This window comes from Argentina silus (genome assembly GCF_951799395.1).
Source record: "Argentina silus genome assembly, chromosome: X".
Classification (NCBI taxonomy): domain Eukaryota; kingdom Metazoa; phylum Chordata; class Actinopteri; order Argentiniformes; family Argentinidae; genus Argentina; species Argentina silus.
Window position 1 is genome coordinate 3,236,240 of NC_139653.1, and position 21,091 is coordinate 3,257,330.

At 39.8% G+C, this 21,091-nt stretch overlaps 1 protein-coding gene across 1 annotated transcript; it reads right to left on the minus strand.

Annotated features, from left to right (window-relative positions):
• Positions 1 to 5,507: 5,507 nt before the first annotated feature.
• On the minus strand, positions 5,508 to 20,810 carry vwc2 (von Willebrand factor C domain containing 2; the record flags this gene model as incomplete). The annotated part of the gene is made up of 4 exons (XM_083695245.1): positions 20,744 to 20,810; positions 15,198 to 15,945; positions 11,891 to 12,020; positions 5,508 to 5,659 (listed from the first exon to the last, which is right to left on the minus strand). The coding sequence occupies exons 2-4, from the start codon at positions 15,864 to 15,866 to the stop codon at positions 5,508 to 5,510; spliced, it is 951 nt and encodes a 316-aa protein (XP_083551371.1). The 5' UTR covers positions 15,867 to 15,945; positions 20,744 to 20,810.
• Between the last annotated feature and the right edge of the window lie 281 nt (positions 20,811 to 21,091).

Here is a 21,091-nt window from a genome sequence, read left to right on the forward strand (position 1 = left end):
TGCTTGAGCGAAGCTTGTCATGAATGTGCACGTATTTGGGCTTATTTACCTCGATCCTTCAGGCTGGCTCACAGGCACGTCTCCCTGCTGGAGGCACACCGCCGTTGTCTGGCAACCCTGGATCAAAGAGTGCTGCTGTGTGGCACATTAGAGATGGTGGCCCAGAGGGCCAAGCTGAAAACCCCATTCAATAAACAAATCACATCTGCATCCTTTTATCATAGGCTGTTGCTACACTGTTACTCAGCAAAACCTTTGCTATACAGTAAATAGGTTCTGAAGAGAGGTACTGTATCTATCTGACCTCATGAACAACATATTTTGATACTTCCACCAGCCATTGCACTCTTCATTCTCACCTGATTAAGACACATTTTCCTCTATCTTAACTGGCTTGTCAGAAATACAGTCAGTTGACCTTTTCAGATTGGAAACCTAGCAGAGGGAAAATGGGGATCTATGATTTGGAAAGCCTAGCCTGCCACTAATTAATTCAGTAGACGATCCAGCCTTTCCAGCCTTTTTCCTATGGCAGTTATTATGGAAAGCCTTGAATCTCTGTTTCCAATTGGGCCTTTTCATTGTAATGCAGATAGCAGTTGCATATTCATTTGAATAATTTCATCTGCTGTTGACTATCTATAAAATATTAACGATTGGCGTTTGCATTTTGGTACACTTCATTGGACGCACAGAGAGTAAAAACAACACTGTGCTGTTTCAGCATGTAAATACTAAACATGAACAGATGAATGTTATACATTTCTGATTTAAATTTCTGTATGAACACCAACAGTGCACAGGTAGTTGTTTATTTAAAACATAAAAACACAATACAAAGAGAACTGTTTACAAAATGCACTTTAAATCAAAACACATTGAAATGTCAAGAAAGAAAGAAATCATCAAACAGTCAGGCCATTTCTTCACATTTTCATGTGGTTTATCTAGAGACCAATCAAAGTTTTAATCATTATTTCCATTGTATATCAGATGGTTGAAGATCTACCCCAGCAGAAAATTGTGGGTCAGATCTGGTCTTGTGGTGGCACATAGAAACTCAAAGTAATATATGCACTAGACCTGGTCCAAATGTGGAGGGCCAGCCCTGGATGAGAGTTGGCAATTTGCTATGGGCCAGCTCTGGGATGTGATATTTGGCCCTGACACATTCCTGTTGTTACTGGGCCACTTTTTGTCTAAATGTGGGAGGCCAGTACTGGGTGAGAGTTGGAACTTTGCTCATGGGCCAGCTCTGGTATGTATGTGGTGTATGGCTCTAATAAGTTCCCATTGTTGGCCAGTGTACTGGAGGTCTAAATGTGGTGGACCAGTACTGGGTGAGAATTGGAAACTCTGGCTTGAGGTATGTAGCCCAAATAAGTTACTGTAGTTGCTTGGGGCACACACAGTTCAGATCGTGTGAGTTGGGCTAAGAATTTAGAACTCTGGAACCACAAAAACTGGTGTGGACACACAGAAGTGACAAAACAGCTTGCCACAGTCAAACTTATCAAAACCAGTCAAGATGAGAGGAGTAGAATTAGGTTATAGTTTCGAAAATACACAGACCATTCGGGGAAATCTACTCATCTTATCTGGTTTTGAAGAGTTTGACTGTAACACACTGACAGACTCATCAAAACCAAATGAGAAGACACTTACAGACCATCTGAAGAAATCTAGACTCATCTCATCTGGTTTTGATAAGTCTGTCAGTGTGGCCAGATAAAAAAAAGAAGACAAAATCTGAATGAAACTAACAATTTGACAAAATCGAGTTTTCAGTTATGAATATTGTACAGTACGTGTTTCATATTCTCTGATTTTGTCAGATGTGATCTCCCCAGTTTAGGTGATCTCAGAATTCAAAATTCTTAAACCAAACTGACAATCTCTGAGCCAATCAACTAAGTCCAGATTTCATCAGACAGACATCGGACAGATCTGTGTCCCAGACTAATACGTTACCATATTACTAGACTGATACAACAAAATCTATACAGATTTATTACTGAACACATTGGATAAGAATACAAACTGGTAGCACATCAGCTTCCTCTGACTTTCAAAACACTTGACACATCCTCCATTTATAGGAGACACCCAATTAGACTCAGGTGTGGCCAATGAAGACACAACACACCTGATGCCCCTCCACTCATTAAGGAAGTATGTAAGCTATGGCCTCTGTGTAATTTGGTGGGAGTTCATTGGCAGGAGGCCAAAGGCTAGGCTGCTCATGCATTTGTTTAGAATGCTGCGTTGCCAGTAAGCTGGGTAGCGAAGTGTTCTTGTAATTAATCATTTTCTCTTCACTTTTCAAGTCCTAAATGTCTTTTTATTATCGTCTTAAATGTTCTTCAGTTAAATTGTAGTTAACCTGACTAGAATGGATTTTGTTAACGTTTCTTTTTTAATCTGCCCTTAAGCTAAATAAACACCCAGCACAGCTTGGATTTGACCTGAGACTGTATTTTGTGTGGTGTATTTTGTGTGGTGAGTGTGTTGCATGTTGAGTCTCTGCATTGTGTCACTACTGCTAAGTGCTCAAACTGTTTGCCTAAGTTTGTGATATTTCATTTTTTAATCAGATGGATCCATTTTGGAACGTAGTTTTTGGGTCTGGAGAAAGTTATGCAGATGTTATAACGTGTTGGAACTAGGAAACTCGGATATTTCCAACTTGGAAACTTGTAGAAAGATGACCCATGTTTTCCACTTGCAAACACAAACCAACCAATAGGAAGCTCTACGCAAATAACTTATTAATCATTATTAGTTAATTTTAACTCTGAGGTTACGAGTTTCTGTCATGAATGCAGCATTATCCGTGATTTGGATTTGATTAAACAAACTACATCAGCTAAATGTAGCCCCAGCTAACAGATACATGTGCTCGGGGGATTCAACCAAGTTTTATATTGCACAACCAAATCTACTCAAATTGCATACAATTAAATACTTGGTTACATGTGAATTTGTGGTGATTTGAAAATTGGTCAGTATTTCCATTTCCTTTTTTGTTAGCAGGGGCTGCAATTAGCTGAAGTTAGCATTGGCTATTTCAACAATTTTGAATGGTAATGTTTCTCCTGGCTCATAGATTACTTTCAGGGTACAAGGAATCATGTGACTATAATGTCAAAATGTTGATGCATCCCACTTGGAATAAAGGAACAGAACTATAGTTACCATACCATGTGAAATCTCTGACAATGCAACCATGATCTGGTTACCATACATAAGGCTGTATGTCAGCACACTCAACAGTATATATATATAAATGGGCCTGTTATGGTGCCATAAGTAAACCAAATCTTGGCCACAATACAACCATAATTTGAGTAGAACTGGGCCAGATCTGGTTACCATAACTAAGCCAGATCCATAACTATGGCCCGGCTGTTGCCACAAATAGGCCAAGCCTGGGTCAGAATGTTTGTTCCCTGGGCCGGCTCTGTTGGCCGTACCTAAGCCCAATCATCACCATGAAAAGGCCACATCTTGGCCGGCATGTGAATGTGGCCCAGTCACAACTTGTAATGATGGGCCGAAGTGGACCAAGTCTGGTTTCCATTACAATCACCATGCAAAAGCCCGATCCTTGGCATGAAAATGCCACATCTTGGCCAGCATGTGGATGTGGTCCAGTTACCCGGGCCCTCCTTACTAACCGAAGTACACGGTGTGAGGTCTGGAGACGTCCATTTGTTGACGTTAGTGTGACAGTGTAATCATTGAATTAGATCAATACCATGTCAAAATGATGCACTGGTTGTGTTTAGTCAGGACATTAGAATCATTAGAATACCACATTTAGTATTTTAAAGAGCTTACATATTGACTATAACATATTGACGGACTGTAACAAAAACCTGCGGTCAAATGTGAAGCGCCAATGTGTAAAATAGAACACAAATCTGAAGCAATAATAACATTTAATGAAATATAATTAAACATACTGTATATGGAAGAAGGTCTATACATCAGTCATTTGCTTAAGTTAAAAACATTAGAGTGGACAAAAAGTTGCTTCTTCTTTCAGTGGCTTTATGCACCTTTACACAAATACATCAGTAATGTCAACAGACAAATTCGTCGGCTTTTATGCTCCACCATGCAAAACAACTTCAAAACAAATCTTCTGAGTTCCTGTGTGCAAGATCCACAGACGTCGGTTGCACATTCCACAGATATTGTTCCGTGTACATCGGCCCAATTGACACTGTTTCTTTGCAGGCATTCTCACATCTCAGACACTTGCCGAGATGCAATAAGCCAGTGTTTCGTAGTACGTGTGTGATGAAGGGTAAGTGTCTTTTCTTCGCAGGTTGGGTGTGCGCTGCGTGGGCTTCTATTCACATGTAATTGCTTTGATCATGTAAATAACTGTTATTGTCTGTCTGTCTATGTTGCTGATATAGCCTTTACAGTTTAAATGGGTAATCCATTCATAACTGTAAGGTCATTTTCGATTCATCATGATGAGGGTAAAGCTACACATGAGGCTTTGGGGACAGATGTGAATTGCGCTTCAGTATGTGACTTGTTGGCTATTCAAAAAAAGGTGTGGTAGTCATGAAAATGCTATTATGTTATAAAGTCAGGGAAGGAGGGAGACATGGGTTTAACAATGGCAGTTATTTTATTATAAAGTGTCACATTGCGCCTGTGGACCTCCGTTGGGGCGACTAATGTTAAGCAGCCAGACCTGGCCCATATCTGGGCTGTTTATCAAGTGATAACTGGGCCATACCCACATACCGGCCAAGGTCTGGCCTTTAAGGCAAAGATCAGGCTCAGGTATGACGGACAGAATCGGTCCACTTCTGGCTCAAGCAACAAAGTCGTACCTCGGTCACATCCACATGCCGGCCAAGGTCTGGCTTTTTCATGGCAAAGATGAGGCTCAGCAATGGCAGCCAGAGCTGGCCACTTCTGGCCGGGGGAACAAAGTTGTACCTGGGCCACATCCGGATGCCGGTAGAAAAGAGACGTGGGCCAGATCTGGGCCGTCATTTCTCTGCTGACTGGATAGTGTCACGTAAGAATGACACACAGGTTGTTTTACCTCATTAACACAGGTTGTTTTACCTCCAATAACGCAGACAACTGTTGTTTTACCTCATTAACACAGACAACTGTAGGTGTTCTATACAGTACATTCCATGATGTTTGTTTGACCGCTGAACATCTGTACATATACAGTAGCAGTATATTAAAATACAGTGCTTATAAAAAATATCTTCAACCTAGTTCGAGTTTTTCTCCTATACTTCCATACATATTTCAGTACATAGATAAATAGATATTCTGTATGTGGATTACAAATCTTCATACAAAGCTTTTATTTAGCAATACATGTGATTATAAATGCTTAAATGGAATGGTCTGGGGTCTAACCCTGACATCCGGTAGGTAGGCTGGGTGAAGGCTGAGAGTTGCGTGCTGACTGGCATAGACACCAGGTACCCATGGCCCCTGCCCCCTTCCAAAGCCGGTTTCTAACTCTGCTGGCAGTCATTCTTGCTGCAGGTGGCCTGACGCTCGATCTGCCACGTACCCTCCTCGTATGTGCAGTAGCAGATTGTACACTCGTCAATCTTCACCTCGCGGCCAGCTGGTATCACTGCTGTGTCCGCAAAACAGTTTGGCCCTGGCAAAAGAAGAGTATTTTTTAACTGTAAGTGGTTTCACTCACTGTCATTGGATGTGTACACAGTTATGAGCTGAACAAGGGGTAGGCATTTATTGCCTTTCATTGGACAGTGTCTCAGCTGAAAAGCATTGTTACAGATGCAGATGGTCAAAAGATCGTGGATTATCCCTAATATTTCAACATCATGAACACATCAAACATAGAAACTTTGCTTAAAGGAGCTGCCACCTCTGGCCATTAATAACATCCTCCCTAATCAAGAAAAACCCTAAAACAACTATCCCACAGATCATGAACACTCTCCAGGTGGCAGGCATGAATGTGTCAGAGAATACCATCCAGAGAATATTTCACTAGCTGAACTACAGAGGCTTTGCTGCAAGGTGCAAACCACTAGTTGTCCTCAAAAAGGATGGTAAGTACCTACAAAAGCCAGCAGAGGTCTGGAAAAAGATATTCTAGACAGATAAGACAAATATTATTATGTCCCAGAGTGATTACAAGAGGAAAGTTTAGAGAAAAAAGGATCTGCCAAAGATTTACAGCATACCACCTCATCTGTGAAACATGGTGGAGGGGGTGTCATGTATAGCTGCCACCACAACTGGCTAACTTAATTGATGATGTAACTGACGGCAGCAGCAGAATGTATTCTGAAGTGTACAGAAACATCTTGTCTGCTTAAGTACAAGCAAATTCCTCCAAATTCATTGGATGCTCTTTATAACACAGTAAGACAATGACCCAAAACATACTGCAATAGCAATTAGAGAGTTGTTCATGGTCAAAAAGTGGAACGTTCTTGACTGGCCAGGTCAATCCAATTGAACATGCATTTAATTTCCTGATGATAACATTTTAGGCTAAAAGACCTAAAAACAAACAACAACTAAAGATGACTGCAGTACAGGCCTGGCTGAGCATCACCAGAGAAGAAATACAGCGTCTGGTGGGTTCAATGTGTTGCAGACTTCAGACAGCTATTGCATGCCAAGGATTGTCGACCAAATATTAAACATAAGTGCTTAATTTGGACATTATATGAATCTGTCCTATTATTTTGGGTGTCCTGGAATGGGGGACTATATATAAAAAGTGTTTGTCATTTCTAAATGGTGAAACCAATATGTACACTAACACCATCAAATAAAAGCTGAGAATGTATACTTTAACCTAATTATTTTGGTTTTAAACTTTTGGTATTTTTATATTTATGAAATACTTCACTATCCCATTACTTAAACAAGGCACTGTATTTCTTTTAAGGGATCTGAGTCCCTGATCACTACTGATTAAACATAGTCATTACAAGTATTAGTAAGCTTTTAGAACGCTTGAATGTTAAATTACTGGACCTTTGAAGCAGCAATATTCAATGGATGGACTAAGAAACCAGTTAGATGTAAGCTTTCCCACGTTCACCACAGTTATATAACCTTCTTTCCTCTGGTTCCTAATGTAAAAGCAAGGCTATTGTCTCAAGAAACCCCCTCTGTCTTCCACGAGTAGCCAAAAAGATATTCACATAAATCATCCCTTATCTTTCAAGCAACACAGACCCAAATAGGCACTTAAGGAGCTGCACACTCAACATAGTGTGTTGCACAATATTGGTTACTAACAAGTTGTTGAGCAGCACTATATAATACTAATACTTATATATATATATATATATATATATATATATATATACACACACACACACACACACACACACACACACACACACACACACACAGACATGTAGTGTGGATTAGTGTTAGACTATCCTCCTTAGCATACATCGCCACAATTTTTATCTTTCTATCTATCTATCTATCTATCTATCTATCTATCTATATGTAAGTATTAAGATGACATATGAGTCGTTCAGCTGCAGCTAAGACATTTCATTTGATGGACAAGCTAAGGAAAAGCATGCTGGGACATCAATCAATGTGAACAGTTTTCCGAGGCTGTCAAAATGTCAGCCCTAACACATTTATAACTTGTCAGATGAATACTGATGAGACTTTGTCTGCGTAACAACTGAGCACGCTCCTGTTGCAGTTGATTCATCATTTAAAACATTTATCATAACATTAAGCAAAACACTGCCTAAAAGATAGTCTCTAAAAATGATTGAGTCCTCTTTCACTCAATAAGTAGGCAAATCAACCTGGTACAAATCAGGAAATATGTCCTGTGGAGACAAGATTGAGCAGAAGCCTGTCAAGCATTTGTGCACAGATGATTTGCATGACACTGATTTCTAATCGTTTATGCACATTCTGTCAACTCTGCTTACTCATCGCTGTCACCCTTTTCTTCTGCTCATCATTTCAACACCCACCTTTTTAGTCATGGCTTCATTAATACAATATCCCTCTTCTCTCTACTGTAACTGTTTTTCCCAAATCACATTACATGAGCAACAAAGAAGCCTTCCACCATTCATCTCTAGCATCAGACTCTCAGAAAACACAAAAAGACAGTACGACGTGTTCTTGCCAGAATTGTGCCCAGTATGCATCTGTCTATGCAGTAGGATTGGACAAAAGTGTAAAAAGAAATACTCATTAGTACCTGTGGCTTAACAATGATGATGACGTCTTTACTGTAATCTGGATACACTTTAAAAGTGTAGGTAATGGAAACAGCAGAATAACTGCAAATCACTTCCCTTAATGCAGTTCTTTATTATGCATTATGAATGCAGAAAAATACCCCAGCTAGCTTTGTGAAAATGGTAAGTGGAAGCGTTTGGGGAGGAGAGAATTTAGAGCAGTGATTCTGCTAACACATGAATCATTTACTCGCCCAACATGTTGCATGAGATTGCAGTCCAATGTGCTGCCACATGTTAATATAGTCATACACTGCTGTCAATTTAGCAGTATTTTACCTTATGTAGAGTTTCAGAAATGGTATGCTCAGAGCTTTACTGTACACATGGATGTAATACATTATAGCTTTAATCAAGTGTTGCATTTTTCCTCCTTACCCTCTTTATCCTTCTCTGTTTCCATGGCTTTCATTCATTTGATCAAAATTATAAAATAAACAACAGTGTACTGTAAGTGTAGTGTATCTGATGATTATGATTGGCCTGTGTTATTCTGTATTCCAAATGATCTGGGGTCAGTTTCCCGAAAGCTTCTCAGCTTAATTCTCTTTTGTAAATTCAGGCCCACCAGCTAAGTGATTCAAGGAATTCAATTCAACCACTATACTACATATACATTACTCTACAGTTTTTAATGCACTCTTTCTTTACTTCTTTTTGCAGCACCTCTATTGCCCCTTCATGAATATATCCTCCCATACCTCGCTTATTTCAAATTAGAGTTTTTGTTTCCTTTGGCGACCAGGTTTCCTCCTCTTGTGGTGTGCTGTTTGAAGTGCGTTTGGCTCTGGTTTGGCCTGTTTATCACAACCTCCACAGATTAGTGTCGACCCCAATGTCTGAGCCTTCAAGAGCAGTACTTGTTTCCTCATGCGTTGCCAAGGCGATGGCCTGTGTGAGCTAATGTCGTGGGGGAGGGACTACCACTGAGACACAGTGAAGAAATGAGAACCATGCAGCAGCAGTCAACTTCTGGATTAACTTGCTTTCTGTGTTATTGGAGGCAGTAGCTGTGGCAGAAACCTTGAAGCTGAATTTACTCAGCATACGTTTAAGCCTTGAGGCGCATATCATTGAATCCACGTCCTTTAGGAAGAGAAAAAGCAATCTCAAGAAAAATCTAATTGATACTGCTAAACTATGAGAGGTTTCTTTCTTCTTAAGTTAAATTGACTGCACTTGTACTCTGCGCATTTTACATAAATTAAAGTATCATTATAGATAGTGCTATCTACTGTATGTTCAATTAATGTATTTCCTACATTGGTCACATGCATAACCAAAATCCAATGCAATGATTACTATATCTTCATGTTTAACAGGTACAGCGGATGTGAACTTGTTTTCGTTTCACAAAGGTGCCTTTCACAGATGTTCTTTGATATTCATGAACAACTGCCTGGGGTGGATGTTAGCGATACCCCTCACTTTCATCTCCCCCCCGGCTCTTCCTCAAGTGTCTCTTTGCATACAGCTTGAACAACACATCTGAGACACGGTGCTCTGCCATAACAGAAATGATTTTGCATGCCTGAAAAGGCCAAAATGATGTCTCTGCATGATAGATGAAGCAATCAAACGTCAAAACACTGAGATACATTTCATAACAACACTAACAAAATGCATTAAATTAAATAATTTTGGTGATGGCAGTGAGAATATTATAGCCTAGCAAAAGACTGCTGCATAAATGACAGGGATTCGAATGACTTGTATAGAACTTGTTTGACTTGTATTGTATTGTATATATTACTTGTATATAAACAACTTTGACTTCTCTGTTCAGCTCCTTAAGCCACATTTTCTATTGAACTCATCAGTAAGAATAGGATAAACAGGGTATTTTGTTCACTGCAGTACAATCTGTGGAGTGTGATCTTGAATCTCGTCACTTATCCGTTCTCCACTTTGGTGGCCATTAGCAATTGGAGAAGCTTTGATGTCATACTTCAGATGCCTCGAGCTCTCAGGAGGTCTCAACATCTGTTTACCTCTCAAACAACATCTGTATATGAATGAGCCTGACACAACAATACAGCAAGAAACTTATAAACAACCTTAAACCAAACTAATTTACACACTATGTTCTACCATGGAATTCACTAAAGCTAATGAGAATTGGTGTGTTGTCTAATGTCGGTATGATCAACATTGGAGAGAAATCACTTGTATGTCGACCCATGTACTGATCTACTTGACTTTTTCCCTGGAGCCATGGTCATTTTGTGCGATTTTCGGGATTTCCGGTTTCAGTAACACTGTAGAATGGTAACATGCGGTAGTCCCAGTAGTTGTGAATACAGTTACAATACAGTTACGCTACATGGCATTGATTGATCTTAAAACTATAAACCCTTATTGCCTGAACAAGCCTGTGGATTGTTTGGTTCATTGAATATACATGGACACTACATACTGTATGCCACATTTCTGCTTAAGGAAATTCAAGTGCCTCTCCCCTATAGATTAATATCCCTGAAAATATAACTGAGCAAATCTTGACTATTGTATTGAGGCAAACATGTTTCTTTTTATGCTGATTGCATTTACATTGTATACTGTAAACAGCACGTCACTTTAAGAGGCCATGTTTGAGATACATATTGCCAGTCATCATTATTTTTGCTGAAGGAGGCAACATTGCTGACATTGCCATGTTGCATTAGGGTCACCCAAAGAAAAACAAGGGGACACAATCTAGGACATGCTGTCTGAAATCATCTGAAACAACTTCAGATAATTCACTGTGACCCAGAGAACTCCAGAGAATGCTTTCAAATCAGAAGGATCTCACACACTAACCCAGGGAGCATTTATTCACACCAGCATATTGTAGCAATTCATTGCAAACACACTGTCTGGGGTAATTGAGACGTAATTTTTATTATTATTATTTCCTGATGAAAATTTGTGGGCTTGCTCCAGCTGTCTAAAATTATTTCAATCATAGTAGAACAAGTGGTAGTAAAGATGAATGTTATTATAGTAATGTTGACTTAAAGGGGCAATCTGTAATCGGTACATCCATTTTGGGACTTTAATTAATTAATTAATAAAGCCATTGATTCCTGAAGACTATACCTTATAAATGCATATGAGATTAGTTCAACTGTGTTACCCCATCAGAACCCAAATATAAGCTTGTTTTAATCCATTGTACTGTATATCTTAAAAACATGGTTAAAACTATTATGTTGATCTCATGGACAGTCGGTCCTTCCATCCAGAGCTCTGTCGATCTTAGCTATGATATTGAGAGTGGTTACAACAAGTTTCATAAGCAACCTCAAGATTGTTATCTTGCATGATGAGGCGAGAGTAGCCTTTCATGAACTGTTCAACATCTATAACACGAAAGGCAGCTTGGTGATTTGCCTGTTAGGCATTATTGACAGTTTCAACATATTTTGTTCTGAAACTGTTATTATTTAGTAGTAGGCCAGTAGCACTGGTTGAAGTAGTGACTGTCATAGTAGTAGTGATGGTGACTGGTAATGGAGTAGTTATACTGTAAGGGACAGTTGGTGAGTTCTTGCTTTCAGCATGCTTTGTGTTCTATGTTATGATGAGATATTAGAGACAACATGAATCACTCACCACTCTTACAGAGGGACAACACTCACCACTCTTACAGATGGGACAACACTGCTCAGGCTCATACTCCGGGTTCACACACTCCGTCAAAGGACAAGCTGCCACAGAGCACAAAACCTCTCCGCTTGCCTCGCAGCGGCACTTCTCACATGGAGACACCTGGAGAAGAGGAAGAGGGAGAAAAAAAACGATTTAATCAAACACACAGGCACACACACACACACACACACAGCTCTCCTGTACCACCAGGTTCAAAAACAGTTCTTACCTGCAAGCTATAACATTGATGACTGAAACAGTTGAATCTCATGACCGTCTTCTATATACAGTGCCCTCCGTAATTATTGGGACAGTGAAGCATTTTTTAAATCTTTCTTTTGACTCTATACTCCAGAAGTTTGGATTTGAAATCAAACAATTACTATGAAGTTGAATTATAGATTTTCAGCTTTTATTTGTATTGGGACCATTGGCTTGTCAGGTGTGTTCTGTCACATCATTTGTGCAGGCATAAGACAGCTGTCAATGTCCAGTATTGATTCTAGGCTTTGCGGTTGCCTTTGGAGTCTGCTATTGGTGTCTGTCAACATGAAAACCAAAGAGGTGTCACTGAAAGTCAAAGAAGCCATTATGAGGCTGAAAGAACAAAAGCAGTAAAAAATGTAGGCTTACCAAAGTTAAGCAATAACACACTCAAGGGTGTGCTATATCATGGATATTGGAATGGCTGTGATGCACTCATAGGCATGAGGCACAGCCAAATGCCATTGACCGATATCCTAGATATATAGCACACCCTTGAGTGTGTTATTGTAGGTTTCTGATGGCAACAATAATTGTTGATAGTTCTGGAATGCATGAAATATCACTGCAGTTAGGGGCGCAGGTTGGTTGATAGTTCTGGAATGTATGGTCCAATATGATTGGCTTGGTGACCCAGTAAACAAATAGCTGGCTGTCTTATAAAAGCTAGCTAGCTAGTTCAGTTTTTAAGGAGTATAGCAGCATACGAATGACAAAAACAAACATAAATGAACCATTATTGTAAGAATTCCCTCCATTGGTCCAGCAACGTTTTCATTATTGAAAAACAAGTTTTTAAAAAAACTACAATAAGTGAGTGTTTATCGTGTACGTATACATTTGGTAAGTGAAAGTGATGAGGTAGCCATGCTGATATCGGGGATACCGGAAGGGCTGGAATGCTCCTCAGCCAATCACAATGTTTGATTTGAAACAGTTGTATAATCAACCGTTTGCAACATTATTAAAAAGAAAGCACTGGTTGTAGATCAACAATCACAAACAGCCTGATTCCAGGCCAAGGAAGACCTTTACAGTAGATGACTGAGACATTATCACCATGATAAAGAAATACCCCAAAACAACTGTCCCACAGATCAGAAACACTGTCAAGGAGGTAGGCATGAATGTGTCAGAGACTACAATCTGCAGAAGACTGAACTACAGAGGCTACACTGCAAAGTGCTAACCATTAGTTAGGCTCAAAAACAGGATGGCCATGTTACAGTTTGCTAAAAGGTACCTAAAAAGATACCTAGCTGACAGAGGAATAAAATGTTATTGTGGACAGATAAAGCGAATATTATGATGCACCAGAGTGATGGAAAAAAAAGGAACTGCCCAAGATCCACCTCATCTGTGAAACATGGTGGAAAGGGTGTTATGGTTTGGCATGTATGGCTGCCACTAGAACTGGTTAACTTGTTGTAATTGATGAAGTAACTGCTCACGGCAGCAGCAGAATGAATTCTGAAGTGTACAGAAACATCAGAACGAGTACAAGCAAATACCTCCAAACTCATTGGACTGCGCTTCATCATACAGTAAGACATCAAAAATACTGCCATAGCAACTAAGGAGTCTTTCAAGACCAAAAATGGAAAGTTCTTGACTGGCCAAGTCAATCTTCCTATTTAAATCCAATTGAACATGCATTTCATTTCCTGAAGATAATATTTTAGGCAAAAAGACTTACAACAAAGACTTAACTGACAAAAACTGATGGCTGCAGTACAGGCCTGGCAGAGCATCACCAGAGAAGATAACCAGTGTCTGGTGGGGTCAATGGGTCACAGACTTTAGGCAGTTAATGCATGAATAAAGGATATGTGAACAAATACTAAACATGAGTGCTTAATTTGAACATAACATTATTTTGTCCCAATACTTTTGGTGCCATAAAATAGCGGGACTATGTATACATTTTTTTTTTCATTTTTGTCTCAAATAAAAGCTGAGAGTCTATACTTTAACCTCAAAGTAATTGTTTGATTTCAAATTCAAACCTTTGGGGTATAGTGCCAAAGGAAGAAGAAATGCTTCACTGTCCCAATAATTATGGAGGGCCCTGTATATATACTGTACACTCTTTGCACCCCCACTACATGCCACATACTGTGGCTATTGTATCTCTGTGCAGGTCCAGTCTATCCAGACTTGATTGAGAATAAATGATTTATAAATATAAATACTCACTGCGTGAGTCTAGAATCAGTAGCCAATCAATGAAAAAAGGAAAATCAATGTGCTCAATGGGAAACAGAAGAAAGATGCCTTCAATTTCTTTGGTTTGTGAAGAGGGTGTAGAATTGCTTTGGAAAGCTAGTAATAAAGGGGAGTGTGCGAGTAGTACAGTTGAATAAAAAAATAATGTGTTGCCTGTTGCTCTTGTTTCTAATCCCCCAGGCACAAAGGATATATTATTAAAAAAAAAAACCATTCAATCGATATATGGTATTCTAAGAGAAGAACTAAAGCAAAAAAGCAAGGATTACCAGAGTTTCAAATGGGTGTTCATCAACCAGGAAATTGCTTTGGGAAAAGTTATACATTACGGCAGACAATTTTGCAGATATATCGAGTTATACATGCTTCAGGCTATAGCTCCATTTCAAGCTGAAAATGTAAGGGTAAAATATACTTTCCTTAGCTTGTCAATCCTCCGTACAGCATATTTAATGTAGTACCTTTTATCAAAGATACAATACAAAGCTGGTGGTAGAGTTGTCTATGGAGCTTCTAATATAAATGAGAGATGAGCTCTTTGAAATCTAATGAGCTTAGCTCAAAAAAAGATCATTCTACCAAGATTACCAATTGTATCAAGATACAGTATTGAGTAATAACTAAATTACAAAATAAATGTTAAAAATGCTGCTTAAACAGGCTCACTGTTTTCAGCCTGTTTTCAAAGTAACATGCCTCTGTATAGTGCTTGTAATAAGCCCATCACACACATGGAAGTGTTCTATTTGCAGTTCCCCAAGTGTTTGCTATTAAACATGTTACAAATGGATGCAGTCACATGCTCACCTTAAACTCCTGTAGCGACATGTAGATTTTGCCCCGAAATTCACAGTAGTTCTTCTTTTCCTTGCACTGTGGGCAGCACTGGCTGGTGTCCACCCTGATGCAGCGAGGGGGAACTTTGGGACATTCAGGCTTGGCACACAGGGGACCCTCATCTGTGCAGAGGCACGGGCATGTGGAGGGACCTGGGGTAAACTTCTCACCGATGGCAAACACAAAGCCACTCTCATCCATGCAGCCCTTCCCCCTGTAATCTGGGTATGCGTACTCATCAATGGCATCAAGAGAGAGGTTGACTTCACTGGTAGGGCCCTCGTCTATTAGGTTTGGGTCCTCTTGCTCCTCCCCCCACACATCTTGTGCCTTTGCTCCCTTGGCTCCACGCTTTTTAGTGCCTGGGTTAGGCCTGGCCCTGTTGACAGAGGTTCTATTGGCCCCTCTGTTGCTCTCTAGGGCTATGGAACTGAGCTCCTCAAGCTTCTGCTGGGTGCTGTAGCTCAGTACCCCCTCAGATGCCTGGCTGTCCTGCTTCTCCTCCCTGACCTGGATCAGGACCTTCTCCAGACGTTCCCGGCTCACCGACAAGGGTACTATGGGGTTACACTGAGCACCGGTCATCAGGAACCACAGAACAAAGAGAACTTCTGCTGTCATGGCAACAGAGTGCAGCATATCTCCCCACCACCTGCAAGGTGGGATGACACCTTGGTTCACATAACACACTTCACATTTCACGCGTGAGTCAGTCCATCTGGAAAGACAAAATTAAATCATCAGTACTTTTTCACATAATAGTCAAGTCATTAGTATTCACTTTGTCTCCGTGTCTGCCTGCAGAACTGTAGTAGAGTAGACATTTTGTTTCTGCATTGTACCGTGTCCTGCCAAAAAAAACTCTACAGTAAAAGGCCTAAACAGACACAAGTGTAGTCTATTGGGTTGTCAGAATGGAGTGCATTCATATGGCTTATGTCAGAAAATCAATACGGTTTCTTACACTAACCCTTCTCCTTGCATCAACCGCTTCCCGCAGTGACAGACTGAAGAGAAAATGGCCAAAAAAGGACCTGAATTGACCACTCTCTCGCTCTGCTCTCTGAACAAAGAAAATAATCAATGAATTCTGTTCTAAATAAATCCCAGAGAACTGCACAGATTCAAATAAAGATCATGGTTTTTCTCAAGAAAGAATCAAATAAATACATTGGATTTGTGTATGTTAATGTCAATAATGCTCAGAATTGCAAGAAAAAAAACACTACAAAAGAGGTTGGTTTATATGTGCAACATCTGCATTGAGACATAAAATCGCTTCACTAAAGGTGAAATCATAATGTATATATACTTTCCATGAGTTGCTCGCAGTTGCACTAACTGTAAAGTCATTGACTAGCTAACTGTCTGCTTTGCACTGCAGTTTAGCTAAAGTCATGACAAACTAATTAGCTGAACTTTTATCACAGACAGCCAGTTAGCTAGCTAGCTATGTCATGTGTTTAATGTCAGACAAAAAGTCGTAATTTGAGCTGCGGTACGAGTGTCTGCGGTGCTGTGAGTTGAATGCGATAGCCGTTACCTCAAAAAGTGTTCAGTATTACTCCCGACAGTAACTGACTCATTATTTGAGTCATTATTTGAGTTGAGACACAAATTTGGCATGGTTAGAAAGCAGACATTCTCAGCCCTTTAACAGTCATCAGAACTCAAAATATGTTTAGGGGCACAAGCGACTGAAAATGATGGAGCAAGTCACAGCTACATCTCAGTACTATGCACAGCAGCATATCAATCTCCTATTAGCACAGTAGATGCTATGTGGAACCTTTGGGATAAGCCTATTATTAAACCTAACCATTACGCCTATCCTTAACCTTTAACCTAACCCCTACCCTTAACCCTAACACCTACCATTACCCCTACCCGTTGGAGTTTTTCTAAAATGACTTAATAAACTAATAAGAATACAAACCTGGTATTTATTATGAATGGACAGGTCTAATTCCTGAGAAATATTACCATGTCACCTCAGAGAAATGATGAGATTTGGGTAAATTCCAGCTAAATCTAGTAATTCCATGAACTCCAGGGTGGAAGTGAGAGGCAGAATGAGGTGCATACCGATGGTGTTGCAGAAGAGAGAGACAGCCAGCCTTTATAAGCCAAAGGACATAATTTGGCTCTACACAGCATATAACCTCACTGCTTTAACAGCTGCTCCTGCTAGTACCAGTCCTACACTGCTGCTGCATGTCCTCTCTCTTTCCTACAGCCCCACAGGCTAGCCATCATCTTGTGGGTTCATACATAGTGGCCACTGCCTGCCCAGTGCTATAATAGGCTTTGTTTTTCTTTTATCATTGGAGGGTTCTATTAGTGCATGTGAAAGTAGGTAATTGGTAACATTTTACATTTAGTAGTTATCTTACCCGAGTAGTAACACTGACTGTGATAACAACATTGTATTATTAATTTGCTGATGGAATGTCTGGGGGTCCCTGAGGACCAGTTGCCACCACTGGCCTATGACATCAATGTCGTCAGCTCATGCCAGTGTGTGTGTGTGACTGACAGAGGACTGTCAATGTTTTCCCTGACATTTAAAGGAGCTGCGCCTCAGTGCTGCAGCACTACAGTGAATAAACACTTTTTGTCTTCCAGCTGAGAAGGTCTGGTTCACTCCTTATTGTCAACATGGTTGTAAATCATTTGTTTAAGGTCAGGTTTAAGGTTGTGTTAACATCTTAAATCATTTAACAATGCCTCTTGTGGAAATGATTAACCAGGCTATGATACTGAAGAGTGTGAGAATGGCAGATTCAATAATGCTTACTATCTCAAATAATTTATGACGTATGGCCTTATTCATCAGTCGACATGGCAAGTGAAGCTACATCTTAACTTAGTGTAGACCATATTTCAGTGTGAAATATCAATAAAATGCTAGCTTTCCTTTGAGTCAAGAGTAGCTTCATTACTGTAGCACCATACTCATTCATAATCTTAATATTTGACTGACCTAGCCAGGGAAGGCATATGTGTGATGGGCGGGGTTCAAACCCAGGTCTCCCACATGAAAGACACAAGCGTCTACCATTAGGCCAGGAGGACATATTACTCATTACTCATGGTCTGAGGGTGACACTCAAATTGACATGTCTCAGACAGGGCTATCTCATCACGAGTGTTATTCCAAATCACCTCTGCTACAAACTGTATGCATCAGATTAAGAAGATGGTCATTGTTCAAATGAACTCTTTAGGGAACCTGATCTTCCTCTTCCTTCTTTAGTTTGCCTCGAGTGCCCAGGCCCAACACAGGTCTTAAGAGGAGAATAGGAGAAATAAAGGAGTTTTTCATGATGCTCATACGTCATTTAGTTTCCTGTATGGGTGCGTCTAGAAAAAAAATATATTCCATGTAAATGGAAGTAGTGACGTGTGCCTTTACCAGTTCCAGTTTGAATGACATCAACAGTTGATAATAACAAAGTAAACCATGGTGAGGATAGTGGGAACATTTATCTTTCCTAATATTTCAGGTGTCAGGTAAAGGAGGACCCATATCAAATCAGCAACAGATCAGCCCCAATTAAAACAGCAAACCTCCAAGGCAGTTCACCTTCATTATGTATAGTATTAGAAGCTAAACATAAATCTCTTAATCAAAGATAAGATGCAATGTTAACATATAAACTGTCATTAAAGAAGGCAATGCTGTATGATGGTCACTTCTGGCCTTCTGTATACTATAGTTAGGGAAAGGATACATTTGTTTCAGTTGACTTAAGCTTTGTGTAAAATATGTTTATTAAGCACATTGACATATGGATTGCGTATAAGTATACAGTATGAGATTTCCTTCGAAAAATATTCTTATTCTTCATAGATCACATGAGCGATTCAGGTTAGCTTCATTTTGTGACAATGCAGATCATCTGAGATGGAATGAAAAGTGTTCAGACAGTAGTGGCTAGTGGGCTGAGATTTGACAGGGTTGAAATAACATTGAATTAATGATTCTCAACTTGGAAAAGCCTTAATTTGTTTATGTGAATAAATGGTGTGAAATGATGAAATCTAATTAAAGCAATGAGAGTGACTGATGGGTATTCTAAAGCAGGCTGCCAGTGAATAAAGACAGCTCCAGGCTGTCTAATTGAATTGCATCCCTTGACTGTGATATTTACTACTGACCCAAATCCAAAAAAACATGCCTAAAGATGCAGTAGCTTACATAAATGTAATAAATCAAACAATCCAGCTAATAACATTATGATTACGACCCATTGACACCCACGATAGCCTGGAATTTAGTGGGTTATTTATCGGGAGAGTTTGGTGTAAATGAGTCTATTACCCACTCAATTCCCAACCAATAATTGCCCAGCTCCGGACATATAGTAGAAATCCCAATAATTTAGTTGGTCCAGATCCATTTCCAGTAAATGGGACAGCCAGACCTAACCACTAATGTCACTGTGACCCACTTGATAAATCACAACCTGTTACTGTGTTCTGTTGGTGTAAATGGATACATGGCAGAACCCCATTCATCTTCAACCTACTGTAGTTTATTCCGAGGTAATATGGTATGAGTGGGAGTAGTGTAAAATACAATTATAAGGTGTTGATTGGTGTACAAAGTACCCTGATTCAACACCACCCATGTATTTGTCACATGGAGTCAACATTGGGATGGTAACCATGAGGGCAATGATCAGAGGTCTACAGAGTCATGTATCAGAGGAGTTGTCTGAGGTTGCACCCTCTGGAGGGGTATAAGGTAAATCCATGGCTACCATGGGTATCTGGGATCCTATGCCTATGCCTTTCTATAATGCACTCAATCATTTTTGTAATTGACTTGATGATAATGACAAAAGTAGGTTAACACTGAGAACTGAGAGAAATGCATAATCTCAATGTCACATTGTGCATACAGAGCTATTCCAAGGCAAGCCGATTCTAAGTAGGTTACTGTACTGTTTGATGCAGAGAAAACAAAATAAAAAAACTCCACATCACATCCACAGTGCTGCTTTTGTCGAAATCAACATGATGTTCACTACTTCCCATGCACCTGTTACAGCAGCAGATAGTCAGACACGGCCGAGCCATTGATAATACATATATGATATGGTCGAGCACGTACTGAACCCATTCAAATGTCAGCAGCGTTTGAATAGGATGTATAGCCTACAATAGCAATACATGATAAGCAAAATGACATTGTGCTGCTGAATGCCGACAAAAAGAGCTCATTCGGACGATAGACAAAGCGCACAGATAGATTGTTTTCGAATATGACCAATTAACAGCTTTTTTAGGTGACCTGCCAGATGTGTAGGATATGCACCTATGCACAATCTTTAGATCTAATCAATTGGCATGCATCTACGCGATGGTGTTCTAAATTCTCAGAGATTATCACAAGACTCTAATGAATCAAACTAAGTTGATGTGGAAATGTGCACGCTGAAATATGAACCTATTCACATAGAAAGTTGCAAAACAATTGAAATAGTAGCAGAAACTATAAACCATGTTACCTGTAATTTTCTGTGTCGTTATGCTGACCGCTGGTTTGAGGTTGAAGTCGGAGCTTGTATATTATAACAGCAGCCCTCGGCGGCGGCAAATCACTTTAGTGACAGAAAAGCAAACGCATATGTCAAATAAGCCAATAGACTACACTATCATACATACGGATCTAGCTTCCTATAAGGATACTTTAATACATTTGTACCTTCTGGTCCTTTTCCTACGATAACTGGGTTGTCGTTCGATATACTGCGAGACCCGAGCAGCAAATGCGTTCCCTCGTCTACATTACCACTTTTTGGTTCGGGTGACAAAAAAACATCAGTGTTCTTACGTCACATATTCAAGGGTTCAAT